General features: G+C 51.1%; 1 protein-coding gene across 24 annotated transcripts in view; it reads right to left on the reverse strand.

Moving 5' to 3' along the window:
• DMBT1 (deleted in malignant brain tumors 1) overlaps window positions 1–15,483 on the reverse strand; it is a 66,569-nt gene continuing 51,086 nt past the window's right edge. For 19 of the 24 annotated variants that reach the window (XM_043475210.1, XM_043475208.1, XM_043475213.1 and 16 more), the window contains 11 exons: window positions 15,229–15,431; window positions 14,512–14,832; window positions 13,985–14,011; window positions 13,355–13,387; window positions 12,256–12,285; window positions 11,870–12,023; window positions 10,017–10,225; window positions 8,751–8,935; window positions 3,224–3,612; window positions 2,386–2,654; window positions 1–558 (listed from right to left, as the gene is read on the reverse strand). In XM_043475210.1, coding sequence (XP_043331145.1) covers window positions 392–558; window positions 2,386–2,654; window positions 3,224–3,612; window positions 8,751–8,935; window positions 10,017–10,225; window positions 11,870–12,023; window positions 12,256–12,285; window positions 13,355–13,387; window positions 13,985–14,011; window positions 14,512–14,832; window positions 15,229–15,431 — 1,987 coding nt within the window. In that variant the 3' untranslated portion in view covers window positions 1–391. The remainder of the gene's footprint in view (window positions 559–2,385; window positions 2,655–3,223; window positions 3,613–8,750; window positions 8,936–10,016; window positions 10,226–11,869; window positions 12,024–12,255; window positions 12,286–13,354; window positions 13,388–13,984; window positions 14,012–14,511; window positions 14,833–15,228; window positions 15,432–15,483) is intronic. The other 5 variants (XM_043475199.1, XM_043475202.1, XM_043475200.1 and 2 more) reach the window with 5 other exon arrangements.

Below are 15,483 nucleotides of genomic sequence, written 5' to 3' on the forward strand. Positions count from 1 at the left end.
TTGCTCTGAAAAAAGTTCTTTATTCAGCTTGCCCTATAACAAGGAAAGACTAAGATATATACACCCCAGGCCAAAGAATCTGGTTCCTAAAAGGTCAGAAAAGAAATTCTATCCACAAGTGCTCCTAGTGTGTAAGTGTCCAGCTGCAGGCGGGATTTTTAGGTCCCCGACCTGCTTGCCTGACATTTTGTCCCTGCCCCTAGCCTGTGTTTCGGGGAAACCTGCTCTCATCTTTCTCACCCCACTCCTCCGTCCACCCCCACCATGCACCAGGCCAGGGTTTAACCCAGTTGTGTGGTCTGGGTAGCAAGCCCTGGCCACTGGTTTCTTCCCTCCTCACTCGGCTCCAGAGCACAGGGACTTGGGTCTGAGCACCGCGCATCCTCCTGCTTCACATCCTAGTGCTCGGAGGCTGGGCACGGGCCGCCAGCACTCCCCGCCCCAGTGCGAAGGCTGCCACGGCCACGACCATGACCACGAGGACCCCGGCAAAAACGGCGGCAGCGTGGTAGCTCCCGTGGGTGCTCGTCTCCTCCTCTGTGCCCACCACCTGCCCGTCTGGGAAGGAGAGAAGACTCGGGGTCAGGATGAGCCCAGCAGGGAAGGAGGAGGGGAGACAAGAGAGGGTGGGGTGGGGTGGGGTCCCAGGGCAAGGGGATGGCAATCAGAACCATCTGATTTTGGTGGTTGGGAAAAAAAAAACAAAGGGAGAGAGGAGTGCTTTTCAGGAAACTGAGGCCAGATTCCCCCCGGAAGGGCAGCTGAGTGTCAACCCTGGGAGATTTCACAGTGTCTTGTCAGCTCCCAGGAGCAATGAGGGATTCTAAACAGAAGGGCAGAGATGGCCTTTGGCATAGTCTTTCTGGCTGAAGGCTCCTAATGGATGCGAAGGGAGGGAGTTGGGGCATTTGACCCCATCTGGGAATGGCTACAAAGGTCCCAGGAGAGGGCGAGACACAGGCCTTAAGCTACTGCCTTGTCAGCGGGAATAGAGAGAGAGGAGAGACAGGGGCAGTGCTCCATTGGCACCCTTTGCCCAGTCCCTGCCCCACCTTCCTTATCTCTGTAGCTCAACCCACCACAGCGAGTGACCTACGATGGAGCTGTGTCTCCTCCTGCTGGAGCTGCAGGGGTTTTGATCTATTTAGTTCTATTTCCTGGCACATAATAGACCTTCCAGAGATGATCTTCCAAAGATCACACCAGTCCTCCCTAAAGGAAATCAACCCTGGGTGTTCACTGGAAGGACTGATGCTGAAGCTAAAGCTCCAATACTTTGGCCTCCTGATGCAAAGGGCCAACTCATTGGAAAAGACCCTGATGCTGGGAAAGACTGGATGCAGGAGGAGAGGACGAGATGGTTGGATGGCATCACTGACTCAGGGGACATGAGTTTGAGCAAGCTCTGGGAGATAGAGAAGGGCAGTGCCTGACATTCCGCACCCCATGGCATCACAGAGAGTCGGACACGGCTGAGGGCCTGAACAGCAACAACAAAGATGCCCAGAAAGCTGAAAATGTCAGGGGAGAGGCTGGAAGCAGCCAGACGAGGGGAGGGCCTAGGTCTGGGCCCTGGGAAGGACGGAGCTGTCAAAGAACCTCTGTAAGGAGGAGCCTGTGGTCTGCAGGGGGTTTGTGGCAGCTACTGCTGCCCCATCACTAATGCCACCACATTTGTTGACCTGGCCCAGCCTGGACCAGAAATGGTGGGAACCCTCTGCAAACATTTCCTCATCCACGCCCACAACAGGACAGCACAGCAGGGGAACTCTGCTCCCCATTCCAGGTGCAGAAAGTGGAATGGCTTTTCCAGGGTCAACCGCTGGGAGCTGTCAGAATAAACCAGTCCTGCCTGGATCTACACGGCCTTGCACAGACCCTGAGGTCACTACCCGAGGGTACAGTTTGTCATCATCATAGGTAATAATGTGATCATTAATGTTAACATTGATGACATGTGATAGTAACAAAGTCACTGTTCTTTGCAGCCAATGACTTGTACCAGGCAGAGGCCAAAGCAGTGTAACTAACGGTGTTTTATGCAACCCTCTCTGCAGTCCTAAGAGGTAGGACAAAAAGAAAAGTTTTTGTTTCATGGATGAGTGTGAGATTGGTATTCAGAACCCACAGGATAAAGGTGTCAAGTGTTCTGTGCCCCGGGTTAGAACTGTCTTGACGGAACCCCACACATGCATCCCCCCACAGCCCAGAAGCCCTTGGAAGAAGATGGGGATCAGGTCTAGCTCAACTCTGTATCGACTCCGTGTCATATAGCACAGGTGCCCTATTCAAGGGGAAATAGGACACCCACGGAAGCAGCCTGAGTCCCTGTGGTTCACGGCCCGGGGCCCCGGCAGATGGCGGGATGGGAGGGCGGCCACCTACCCAGGTTCCTCTTCTGGGGGGAGGGCTGCAGCTGGATGGGTCCCAGGACGACATCCACCTTCTCCTGGTAGGAGCCCACGTCCCTCTTGGCCCTCACGATGCAGCCTCTGTTGCAGCGGGAGAAGGGGTCATACGCCCTGCACACGATCATCTTGCACTTCAGGTACACGGAGGGGAAGCGGTTCAGGAAGTGGAAGGAACTGAACTTGAAGCGGACGATGTTGGACGAGGGCTGGTAGTAGGATCGGTAGGTTTCGTCCTTCACACACCTGGAGGAGGAGAGGAGTCACCGTGAGCCCTCAGCAAGGCGCTGTGCTCCTCACGCCACCCGACCAGGTGCTGTGCGTCCTCCAGGGCGGATGGAGGTCACGGGACCACCTGCTGCCTTCACAACCCTCCTGTGGACCACCTGCTGGGCAGGCTCTTTGTCCACTGCCCCATCTGCCCCTTGTTTAACCTTCCCAGCAGATTGTGAAAAGGGCTTCACTACGCTCATCTGATGGCTGAAAAAACTGGCTCAGAGAGGTGCGATTTTCTAGATGCAGCCAGCATGGCACTGAGCTATCTGCTTCAAAATCAATGTTGCTCCTGCTACATGCATATCTTTGGAAACTTAAGGCTCGCCTGGAGTTTAGTCACTTGGTCTAATTATACTTTATAGCTAACCTGCTGGATGGCAACTGGCGACTCCCTGAGTTCTCCAGATACCCAGAAATGATAGCCTGGCTGCTGAAGCTTGAGCTACTAGAGACCAGTCTGCCTTCCTTGCACTCTGGGCTAGCGGGGCATGAGTTTATCAGGTAAAGGCCGAAGTCCACCCCCAGAAGATGCTACTTACCCACTCCGGATGAGATCATAGGTCAAAGATGTAAAGTCATTGGGATTCGGTGATGCCACACAGGTGTCCACAAATAAGGCTAAGGAGGCGTTAGAACGGACGATTTCAGCCTGAAGGTACAAATTCTGGTTTAGGTCCACATAGTATGGGCTGCTGGTCACCGGATACAGGAATGAAGAGGATGTGTAAAAGGTAATGTTCACGTCAAAATTGCTGTATTGTATGTTCTCAATCTCGATGGTGTCATTAGTAACGTAGATTGTGTTAACCCAGGTATTCCGGAGCATCTTGCAGCTGAAGTGAATTTGGAGGTCCTTCTTCCTGTTGATGATGCCGCTTGAAGCAGTCGCTTTGAGGAAGTTGGAGTAGATGATGGTGTCGTTATCCACCTGGGAGGGGCAGGAGGGAAAGCAGAATCAGGCAAATGTCATCCACTAAGAGCATCTCATTGCTGATTGGATTAGGAGGAGACTGAAGTGATGCTGCAAGACTGCAAAATACTCCCAGAGCCTCAGAGAGATGGGAGGTATCTGTCTCCATGGCTACCTTTACCTGGGATGGACACACTTCCCAGCAAGATTCCCTCCTTTCACACCTCCCCTTTCCTCTGCCTCGTGACACGGACCGCGAGGTTGGTGGTCCTCCTGGGAGCTGCTGCTCATGGAAGGATGAGTGTGTCCGGATGATCCCTATCCCTGCTATATGACTAAGCTGAGTTTTGTCTCCATGGCTTGGGGCCCTTTGGGTTGTTCTGTTTTGGTCTCAGTCTTGCTGGGAGAAATCAGGGGAGGCAGTCATGAGGGAGGGGGCGGCTGGCAGGATTCGATTTCACTGTGCTGTGGGGATGCATGTAGCTATTGCAGCTTGGTGTCTGAAGCTGCCAGAGCCCGAAGCAACAGAGATCCAGAGTTATAGCCGTGGCAGGTCACTGACCTCTGGGGCAGAAACCTCCCCAGAGGCTCATATGGGCCACAGGGTGGGCGCCATGGCAACGAAGGAGCACTTCCATCACACTTTGCCTCTCCACTCCCCAAACAACAACACCATTTCCTACTGCGCCTTTCAGGAAGCAGCAAACTCATAAGATTGTTGGTCTCTCATGCTGCTTGATGTGCCTATGTCTTGTAAGAGCAAACTCTGCAGGGAAAAGAGTCTCACAACGTGATGGTCTGTGAGTGTCTCAAGGAAAGGGTGATGTCTAAGCATCTCTCATTTCCCAGGGCTTGGTAGTGTTGATGATAGCATCATTAGCATCAATAAAAATTCATGGAATGGAGGAAAGGTCCGGGGCACAGAAACCCAGCAAAAGTACTGTGATGAAAGAGGGATGGAGCTGGCAGTAGCAAGCCCAAATGGCCAAAAGGTCACAGGTGAACAAGTGCCCCTGGAAGCCACATGGTCATGATCCTCTGGCTACAGGTGAGGTGAGCACAAGAGGAGCATTCCCAGGTGGAGACTGGGGAGAGCTGTGATGGTCAGAAGCAAACTCGTCTGTGCCTGGTACAAGTTCCCACCAGCTATGGGCACCAGCTGCAGGAATGGACACAAAAATAGTGGCCTAGATAGAAGCCCTTGTAAAATGTAAGACAACCTTACTCTTAAAAAAAAAAAATATGGAAGGGAGACTTCCCTGGTGGTCCAGTGGTTAAGACTCTGTGCTTCCAATGCAGGGGGCGAAGGTTCAAGGTTCAATTCCTAGTCAAGGAATTAAGATCCCATATGCCCTGTGGCCCAGTCAAAAAAAAAAGTAAGTTGTTGAGTGACATTTAGTCATATACACTGTGAGGAGCAAAAGTGCATTCCTGGCCATTTGGGAGATTAGACAAGTTCCCTTCTGAAGCCAGCACTTGCACAACCTAAATGTAATTATTCTTTAGAACAGCATGTGTTGCAGAAGCTTTCACTCCATGTCCGAAGTGCAGAGCTCAGCTCTAAGTTAGTCCCAGAAAGACATGTGAAAAGAGAAAAGTTTAACAAGTAACTAAAGTGATTTTGCCACTAGGGGAACCTCGCCTCTTCTCTGACCTTGGTTTCCCTTTTCTCCTGTCTGAGGGAGGCTCTGGTCTGCAGGGGATGCCAGAGCCTGCACTTTGGCCTCAGGTCTGGAGAAGGACCTAGAATGGGCTCTATGCCTTCCAGTCCTCCATGGGAAGTGTTACTCCCTCAGCTGTGTCTGACTGTTTGCAACCACGTGGACTATAGCCCACCAGACTCCTCTTGTCCATGGGATTCTCCGGGCAATAAAGTGGGTAGCCATTCCCTTCTCCAGGGAATCTTCCGGACCCAGGGGTTGAACCTCGGTCTCCTACATTACAGGCAGATTCTTTACCACCTGAGCTAGCAGGGAAGCCTCCATGGGAAGTACGCTATATCTATGTTTTCTTTTTAAAAATGGGGAAGTTTATATTGGAGTGCCAGTGATTAGCACAAAAAAACCACATAAATGTTGCCATCTTGTTACTCCTTCAAAGATGAACTGAAGTGTCTTCAATTTGTACATTCGTATGAAAGTGTTTTTGAATCCACATTTGTCTCTGGTTTCCATGGTCAAGCTAGATTCTGAATGCACACCAAGCCACGTGGCATGCACGCTTAGTTCTTGATCATAAGAAGCAGTTCTGATTTTAAATTAAAATTCATTATTAGACATCTGCCCGGGTGGTGCTAGGGGTAAGGAACCCGCCTGCCAATGCAGGAGATTCAAGAGAGGTGGATTCGATCTCTGGGTTGGGAAGATCCCCTGGATGACAACATGGCAACCTACTCCAGTATTTTTGCCTGAGAAATCCCATGGATGGAAGAGCCTGGTGGGCTGCAGTCCAAGGGGTAACAAAGAGTCAGACCTGGCTGAGCGACTGAGCATGCACGCCCACAGTGTGCAAGACATGGGATGGATGGGAAGGGCAGGCTGTCCTGGCCTCTTCCACATGGCGTCTGTCCTGTGTAGCCAACATTTGTCTGACACCGGCTAAACAGAGCACTTGGAGGAGATGCAAAAAGTTCCAGCTACGGATCACACCATCCTGCCTTTGAATCTCAGTTCTGCAGCTCATGACCACATGGCCTTGAGCAATTGGTTTAACCTCTGTAAGCCTCTGTTTCCTCTTGATTAAATGGGAATAAAGCTTGTCTCAAGAATTTTGAAAGTCTCGTTGGAGTTCGGTGTCTGGCATGCAAACTAGCCATTAGTAATCTGATTATAAAGGCTTAGGCTCTGCACCAAGGGGCGCTGGCAGTGGCAAAGATGAATGAAATGTGGACCTGCCCCAGAGGCATGGTCTGTAGAGGATACAGGTATTTAAATAAGCAGAGGAATAAGAATTAACCTACACGGCCCACGACCATCCAGGTTAGAAGACCAAGGCTGGCCTGTGGCTTTGGCATCTCCTAACAGAGATGAAGGAACACAGATGGAATGGCCTAGACATCAGAGGCTCCAGGCTGTACATTTGGAGCCAGGAGGGATGGTTGCCTGTGGTGGACCGACTCCTACTGGCTAAACTCATGACAAGCCAGAATCCAACATGACCGATTTGCAAAATGTATAAGCCAGGTGGACTAGAGGGTTTGCAGGGCGTGACTCATCTGTACACTTCTCTGCACTTAATGCATTCGTGACCCACTCAGGTCCTCCCAGAAGCAGATCTGATGGGAGCTGGGTGACCACAATGGTGACTGCAGACCCTTGGGCCCGGGCACCCGTCCGCTGACGACAGGCTCATCTGGTTGGCTAATCGAGTGTCCCTTGCATCTGTCACTGTTCCTTGTGACTGGAACAGATCAGGCACAGTGCCCTCGTGGCCCCTTGCCTGGCACACAGCAAATGGGCAGAATGTCGTTGGTGACTGACAAACCCTCAGATTGCGTGTGTCACACACACTGTACACACTCGAGCATTTCATGCTGTATATTTGCTGCAGACCAAAACCTAGTAAAAAGCTTCCTATGTGGCTCAGTGATACAGAATCCACCTGCAAATGCTGGAGACGCAGGTTGGATCCCTGGGTCAAGAAGATCCCCTAGAGTAGGAAATGGCAACCCACTCCAGTATTCTTGCCTGGGAAATCCCATGGACAGAGGAGCCTGCGGGGCTACAGTCCATGGGGTTGCCAAAGAATCGGACAAGACCCAGTGACTAAGCAACAACAACAAACCTATTAAAAGTATTTCCTCTGTGTCTGTTTCCTGACAGACAAGATCTGGAAGTGGTTACTTAGGTGGTGGTCAAAAATTCAGAACTAGAATGGAGAGTTTGAAATAAATTTGCATAAAGTAAGTGCAACAACTCTAAGAGTGCCATTGAGTGAGATCTGGCAGGAAGAGGCCCGACATTCTCACAATCCCAGAGCTCCATCTGCCATTTGCAGGCAGCGCCCCCATCAGACTGGCCCATCACACACTGACTCTTCATTTCTAAGCTTCGCGGAAATGGAATCACAGGGCAGGGGATCTGGCGTGCCTGCCTTCTTTCACTCAGAGCCACAGTTTTGAGATTCTCAGAGTCTGACGTCAGTCCTACCACTACCTACCTAGTTAAGGAGCCTTGGGCAACCTTCTTGACTCCTCAAAGCCCAGTCTCCCTGCTTTTCAAGCAGGATGACAATGAGGGGAGGCGTGTATCTTGTTGCTGGGGAACTCGGGGAGTTTGACATGGACTAATTTCGGGGTCTGTCACTTGTAGGGTGACAGGATCAAGGAGTTTCCCGGGACTTAGGACTTCTCACTAAAATCTGCTAAGTCCCAAGTCGGCCAAGATAGCTGGTCACCCTAGGTGGTGACAGCTCAACTAGGGACACCTGCAGAGGCCAATGTATTATTGTGAAGCTAATGAAGGTTAAGGGCTTCCCTGGTGGCCCAGTAGTAAAAAGCATCTGTCTAGGTTTGATGCTTGGATGAGGAAGATATCCCGGAGAAGGAAATGGCAACCCACTCCAATATTCTTGCCTGGAGAATCCCGTGGACAGAGGAGCCTGGTGGGCTACAGTCCATGGGGTCGCAAAAGAATTGGACGTGACTTCGCAACTAAACAACAATCAAGTGTAGGCGTCAGCACCCCCACCCCCGCCCCCGACCCCATGCGCAGGTCCCACCAGGGGTCAGCAATGCACTGACACCACCGTGTGTTTTTGTAAGATTTCTAAAAGTAAGACATGCTTGCGTTCTTTCCATGAAGGAGGCACCCGTCCCTCTCACCCACCCCAACCTCAACCTATAGAAGCGCCAGGCCCTTTAAAACCTGCAACTGCCCCTGGGAGCTGCTACTGTTCTTGCTGACCTGATGGCAGCCTGCCAGGCACCCTCTCTGCTGGACACTGTGGGAAAAACTCCCCGCCGACCTGCCTTCTTTTTCTGTTTGAATGTGGCTGCAGCCACGTCATGACACCAAGGAATGCATTTATAGCCTCACCCAGATTATGTTCTGGTTATACCACAGTTATATTTTCTGGGTCCCCAGGATTCCCAAAGCAGAGCACTTGTCACTAAGAAAGCTTGCTCAGCAGGAGGTGGGGGGAAGCTCCAGGCTTACCTGCTGGCTGGTGCCACAGCCTGAGTAGGGAATCGTGAATGTCACCTGGCTCGATGTAATCTGGGGCTGACACTGGTAGTTTCTGTCTGAGCCGGGAATGGCGAGGTCCCTGGCAGAGTAGCCCAAGGATTGGAGGTAGCTCGTCCTCACTCTGGCTTGCATGTGATTTTGCAGGCAAAGCAGCTCTGGGGGCCAAAGGCAGACAGTGCGGTCAGTCAGCGCACAGCCCGCTAAGCCCACAGAAAAAGACTGAGATGGCTGGCACGTGGTCTTCCTGTGGACACAGCTCACCACCCGTCCGAAGATGCCCTGGGGTTCGAGTCAGTTCCATTCTCCTGAGACTCCTATGAGGGCACGGGGACTAGGATTCCTCTGATGGAGAAATGCAGGCAAGATGTAAAACAACAAAATGTTTTTGCCAGGTTGCTGCTTATCCTTTTAGTAGGATAGCACTTGGGCTTCACTGGTGGCTCAGATGGTGAAGAATCTGCCCGCAATGCAGAAGACCCAGGTTCGATCACTGAGTGGGGAAGATCCCCTGGAGAAGGGAATGGCAACCCACTCCAGTATTCTTGCCTGGAGAATTCCATGGACAGAGGAGTCTGATGAGCTACAGTCCCCGGCATTGCAAAGAGTCAGACACAACTGAGTGACTAAGACACACACAGAGTAACACTTGGGGCAACTTGCAGGGATGTTGGGAAGTCAGCATCCTTAGCTATGGACTTAATATAGGTCCTGCAGCTAAGGGCAGGTCAGTGCTTAAAATCCTGACCGCAAAGAGAGCCAGCACATCTCCTTGCCCAGCCCCTGGTCAATCTGTACATCAGGCCATTTAATAGATCCACCCGTGGCCACCAGCCTCTGCTGGACGTGGCTGAGAGAGCAGCTCAGACCACTTTCAGGAATCAGCCAAATACGCTAGGTCTCAGGACAAGGTCAAAGTGTCCCACACTCTGGGAAGGCCACAAGGTCTCAAGCCAGGTGGTCCCCTCTGCCCTTGGCACTGACATCTCACTGTCTTACGACAGCGTCCTCTCACCCCCTTCTACTTCGTCTCTGCTGACCACAGAAAGGCCAACCCGCCACCCATCAGCCAGTCCTGGGCAGCCGGAGTCCCCAGACCCCTTGCTCTCGGCCCCCTTCTGCCCCACACCAAGCCTTGGTGTCCTGATGGGGTGGCTCTCGTTTCTCCTTCCACAGCCACAGGGTGGCTGAGCCGCCAAAGGCGCTCAGAGGTGCCACCCCGGATGAGCGGGGACTTACTCGTGTTCCCATTGGAAAGGCTGGAGTAATATTCGGCCAAGAACCCTCTCTTGGTGATGGAGATGTCGCTGACGAAGCGGATGGACATGAAGTTGGACGATGAGGTGAAGGAGCCCCCTGCCCCGTCACAAACCCGGGCGAGCAGTGGGGAACTGTGGTGGGGGCCATCGTACACTTCGATGTAATCGTAGTTACAGCCGCCTTCCAGCCTGCAGAGACGGAACGCACAGTCTGGCTTCACTTTCAACCAGGATTTGACATTGGTGGTCAGAGGTATTATACCTCTAAGCCAGAAACTCCAACAAAATTAATAATTGAAAGGAATAGACTTTCTTTTTTTACCGGAGTACAGTTGTTGTACAATATTACATAAGTTACTGGTGTAAATATAGTGATTACAATGTTTAAAGGCTATACTCCATTTATACTTATTTAAAAAATATTGGCTATCCTCCCTGGGCTGTATTGACACCATAGAGCCTTGTAGCTTGTTTTCTACATCATAGTTTGTACCTTTTCATCCCCTACCCCAAGAGTGCCCCTCCCCCAAACCCTCTCCCCACTGGTAACCACCAGTTCGTTAGACTTTCTTAAATCCAATGGAGGTTCATCCTCCCATGACCTCCATACATCGGTCTTAGTCCTGCCTTTTGGGGTCATGCGTATGAAATCTACAGCTCCTCTCCTGACAGCCCTTCACATCACGTAAGAAAGAATGACATCCCACCTTCGACTTTTTCTTTGATCAAAAAGACCCCAGTTTCCCATAGAATTTTTTTTTTAATCCATGAATTCATAGCAACAGAAACAAATAATTGAACAAATAAGTATTGGACAAGTCAGATAAGCTCTCTGCAGCTCAGATTTTTTATTTGCAAAGGTGAAATCTCCCAATGCAAGTATACTGAAGAGAGCTGTCATGAGGCTCTAACAGTATAATAGATGGAAAAATGCTTCATAAAAATGCCATAAATGGTGGTCATTGTTACTAAGATGTTGGCTCAGAACTAGTCATGGTCAACCTTCCCCTGTAGAATTTAATGAGCTTTAAGTACAATCCCCCAAATGAATTGCAATGATGAAGAGATTAAAATAACATCACATCTTTTGCAAAACCCAACATGAACTTCCAAGGCAAAACCTCCCAGGCCACTGCAACCAGAAATCAAGAGAAAAAACTACTTTGTTTAGCAGTGACTGTTAGAGAAAAAACGATGGCACCCCTTTCCTAGGACTCTACAAGCTCCTGGTGTCTCAGTGTGGTCAGCCCTCCCCCTTGAGCCAATCATACATCCCGGTGGTTCTGATGCTGTCTCCTCTGATTAAAACAAGGATCTCCACCCTTCATCGGATGAGGAACAGATAACCTAAGATCTGCCACAAGAATTATTCCTCTTCTGCCCAAAACCACTCCCCAGAGAAAGAGGGAGTGGAGAGAAATGAGTTCAGAAAAGCTAGTGTGGTTGTTAATAGGATTCTTTCTGCTATTACTACTTCTAACAATAACCCCTCCCATTGGGTAACATTGCCCAAGTATTTTCATATATTTCTCTTATGACTTTCCCAGGAACCAGGAGGGGAGGGAACAGGTATTATAGTCTCCTCTTTTGAGGCTCAGGAGAGTTAAATGATTTCCTGAGGTCACACAGCAAAATAGTGACAGACCTGCAACTTGACCCAGGACTCTGGTCCTGGCATCCCCTCCTTGGCTGCTTCTACGCTCGGTCGAAAATGGAACCCATAGAAAAAAAGGGCAGTGGGGCAAACATCTCTCCAGAAGTGCCAGTTATCTCCTTCTAAAATGCCTGCAAGGGGCTCACCACACATCCCCTCCCACCACCGCACACACTTACTGGACATCTCTGAAGACCACAGTCACCCGGTAGTTGTTTTGAACTTCAATGTCCCACACACACTTGGCGTTGTTCGGATAGTTCCTAGGGTAGAATGGGCTGGAAACGTTCCCTGAAAATTGGGTCAGGAAGCCTCCGCAGGAATAATTTGCTGCTGGGACAAAGGGAGAAATGCCGATGACCCTCAGGGTCCACTGCACAGTCACGTGGGGGAATCCCTCCGGGAGGTGCCTACACCTGGACTCCCTACTGAGGGTCACTGCGGTGCCCCTACAGGGAGGCCGTACTCAGGGAAGCCGTCTCCTCACTGTTCTCCTCATCCCTCCCCAGGGTCACCGTCATCGAGGAGAAGGGAAGGGGGACTGGTCAGGGGGCTCAGAACTTACTGGCTGGGCCGGTGACGTTGTAAACAGGATCTGTTGACAAACAGAAAAGATAATGATCAGTTTCCTGGCACCCTTGGTTCAGCTGCTGAGTGCTTGTCAGCTCTGCGCTGGAAATATGCCAACCCCAAGTTCCCAGCGAGATGCCAGCTGCGGGACTTGCCCTCTGGGAGCTCACAGCCTAAAGAAGAGGATGGAAAAGAGCAAATCCCAGCCTCCAGGGATGGGACTGTGATGGAGCAGAGCCCAGGATTTGCTAGGAGCTGGGAGATTTGGCTCCTGGTCCAGACTGAGGAGGGAAAGGGGACGGGTACACAGGGAGGTGAGGCAAAAAGGTCGGAAGGGTGTTCCAGGCAGAGGGAACAGCATGTGTGAAGGAACCTAGGTATGAGAGTAGCTGGCACAATTGGGGAACCCTGAGGTGGATGGAGCAGGGACGGGAAGGATGGCAGGAATCAACTCAACAATGGGAAAGAATTTGCAAGCCCTAGAGATTGTCCTGAGCACTGAGGATCTGTGTCCAGACGGTGCTGAGGATTCCAGCCCCGAGGCAGGGACCGACCTTGGCATTTGATGAAGATACCCTAGCTGCCCTGCAGAGACTGGGTCAGGGGGAGGGGCAGCCTGAAGCTGCTGGTGCTGCTATAGGAAACCAGGTGGTGAGGAGGGGCGGCTGGGGATGCAGAGGAAACATCTGGGGTGGTGGGGGGCGGCAGTGAGGGGTGGCTCAGCAGCCACTCTGAAGCAGGCTATTGGGAACTTCTGCTGATTATATACCAGGCTCCACCCAGGCTGCACTGACCTGGAACTAATGTCCCAGACGAGGGGCAGGGCCTACACAGTGGGAGACTTCACCTAGACACTGACCAGAGATCCGAGTTTTAGGATGACCAGCTGATTAAAGGACAAATAAGAGCCTGGAGAGAGGCCCAGCCCTCCTGGGGTTGGGACATCAGCTACAGAGACGCCACATGGCAGGAAAGTCAGGAGCGGTGAACTCGTTGGACAGTGAGTGCCGTGACTACAGCCCGGAGACCGGCAGTCAAGCCTGGGGAGAGGAAACCCAAGGCCTGTGGGTCAGGTGGAAAAATGCGATACTTACTCTGAGTGGGTGTAGTTGTTGAGGGCTGCCAATCTAGAAAGAAAGCAAGTGATTTTAGGATATTGCCGGATCATTTTTTAATTCCATACTCAAGAGTTTGATGGAGAAAATAAATCGTTATCCTTATTCAGGACTTCTCAGAGACTTGATTATACCAATTTGCACTGTGTCTAGTAAAAAGCAGTTAGAGAACACAGCACATCCAAACATATTTGCACCAGATATTTTCCTTGTCTCATAAAGACCATTTGGGGAATTGCTCTCAACATGAAGGATTATTTAACAGATAAACCTCTGTAGGGCTGCTATTCTACATGGTTCTATGATGGTCACAGTTCTGCATGGCATCAATGGGACACTTATTTTCATAGAAATGATCAGAGGACCTAATCCTCTCCACTCCCACAGCCAACTGAATCAGCACAGGTCCCAGGAAGTGACAAGGAACAGGAGGTCCCTCCAGGGAGAGCTTAGTGACAGCCCAGGTCTTAGGGACTCAGCTGGTCATTGAACAGCCTCCAGAGTCCTCAGAGGGAAATAGCTCCCCTGGAGGAGGCTGTTCTTCTATTGGAAACCTGAGAAGCAGAATCCCAGAGAGGAGGCTGGCTGGGTGGGGCTGCAGGGACTCACCTGGAGTGGAGGAGTTGATCTGTGCATCTGCAAGAAAGAGGAAGCACGATCAGCCTCAGCACCAAGTTGTTGTTCTTTAGTTGCTAACTCATCTCAGACACTTTAGGGACACCCTGGACTGTATCCTGCCTGGCTCCTCTGTCGGTGAGATTCTCCAGGCAAGAATACAGGAGTGGGTTACGTTTTCTTCTCCAGGGAATATAGCAGACCCAGGGATCGACCCAGCATCTTCTGCTTTAGGTGCAGTCTTTACCCTCTGAGGCACGAGGTAAGCCCATAAAGCAAATGGGAGAGTAATGATAAGCTGGACACCAGCGGCGTGTTCAGCACAAGGACCAGAGATCAAGTGGCCTCTGCGAGGTCTCCTGGAGTGCACAGGTCAAGGGGAACTCTGACAAGCTCCTGCCCACCACCACGCCCTGAACTAGCCACACACACCACCAGTCACTGGCCTCCAGTTTCCACTGCTCCAGTTTCCAGCAGCCCCGAGCTGAAAGGAGCCTTCCACATATGACATCACCCAATACCTGAGCAAATGACTCCAGCATCTTCATAGTGGCCACAATTGTGGGAGAACCAGCCTCGGTTCCGGCACTGCCAGAGGTTAGTCTCTGCCCCTGAGCACGCCACGTCGTCCAAGGTGATGGGGCCAGAGCCAGAGCCAAAGTAGGCATTTCCTGGGGCTGAGACTGCGTATCCACAGCCCAGCTGTCTGCACACCACCTGGGCATCTTGAATGTTCCAGTTGTCATCACACACTGTTCCCCACTGGCCACCATGGTAGATTTCCACACGCCCAGCACATGTGGGATGGGAGGAGTTCCAACTCACCAATCTCAAGCTGACGTCTGAAAGACACACACTGTAAGAGGTGATGACCCCATCCCCCAGCAAACACCCAAAGCCAATTAACCCCTGCTTCTTTCCCCATCCCAAAAGCCACCCAATGACACTGATCAGTGAATAAACAGCTACGTGATCCACCTGGAAGGGGCTCCTGACCTCACAGAGTTCAGATCCCTCATTCTCCAGATATATTCTTTTCCGTATCCGCTTCCATATTCTGTCCACACGGTATATCACAGGTCACAGAATATAGCTCCCGGTTCTCTACAGTGGGACCTTGTTTATCCATTTGATATGTAGTAGTTTGCATCTGCTAACCCCCAAATCCGCATCCACCCCTTCCCCAAAACCCCATCCTCTTGGTAACCACGGATCTTTTCTCCATGCCTTGTACTCACTTCTTGGAAAGGAGTTATACCAAGCAGAAAAACCAGTGTTTTGGACACTGCTGTCACTCCGAAATCGAACAGTCAATCGGTTGGAATGAGAAGTGAATATTTCCCTGGTGTAACGACAGATTCTCCTCACTGAGGCATTGCTACTAAGTGGTCCATTAAGGATTTCAACATAGTCATAACTGCAGCTACTGTGTGTCTCCAACCTGTGTGGAAAACGGGATTCACATCAACATCAGAATGTCTGCTGCTCATAAA

Source organism: Cervus canadensis, chromosome 8 (genome assembly GCF_019320065.1).
Source record: "Cervus canadensis isolate Bull #8, Minnesota chromosome 8, ASM1932006v1, whole genome shotgun sequence".
NCBI lineage: Eukaryota > Metazoa > Chordata > Mammalia > Artiodactyla > Cervidae > Cervus > Cervus canadensis.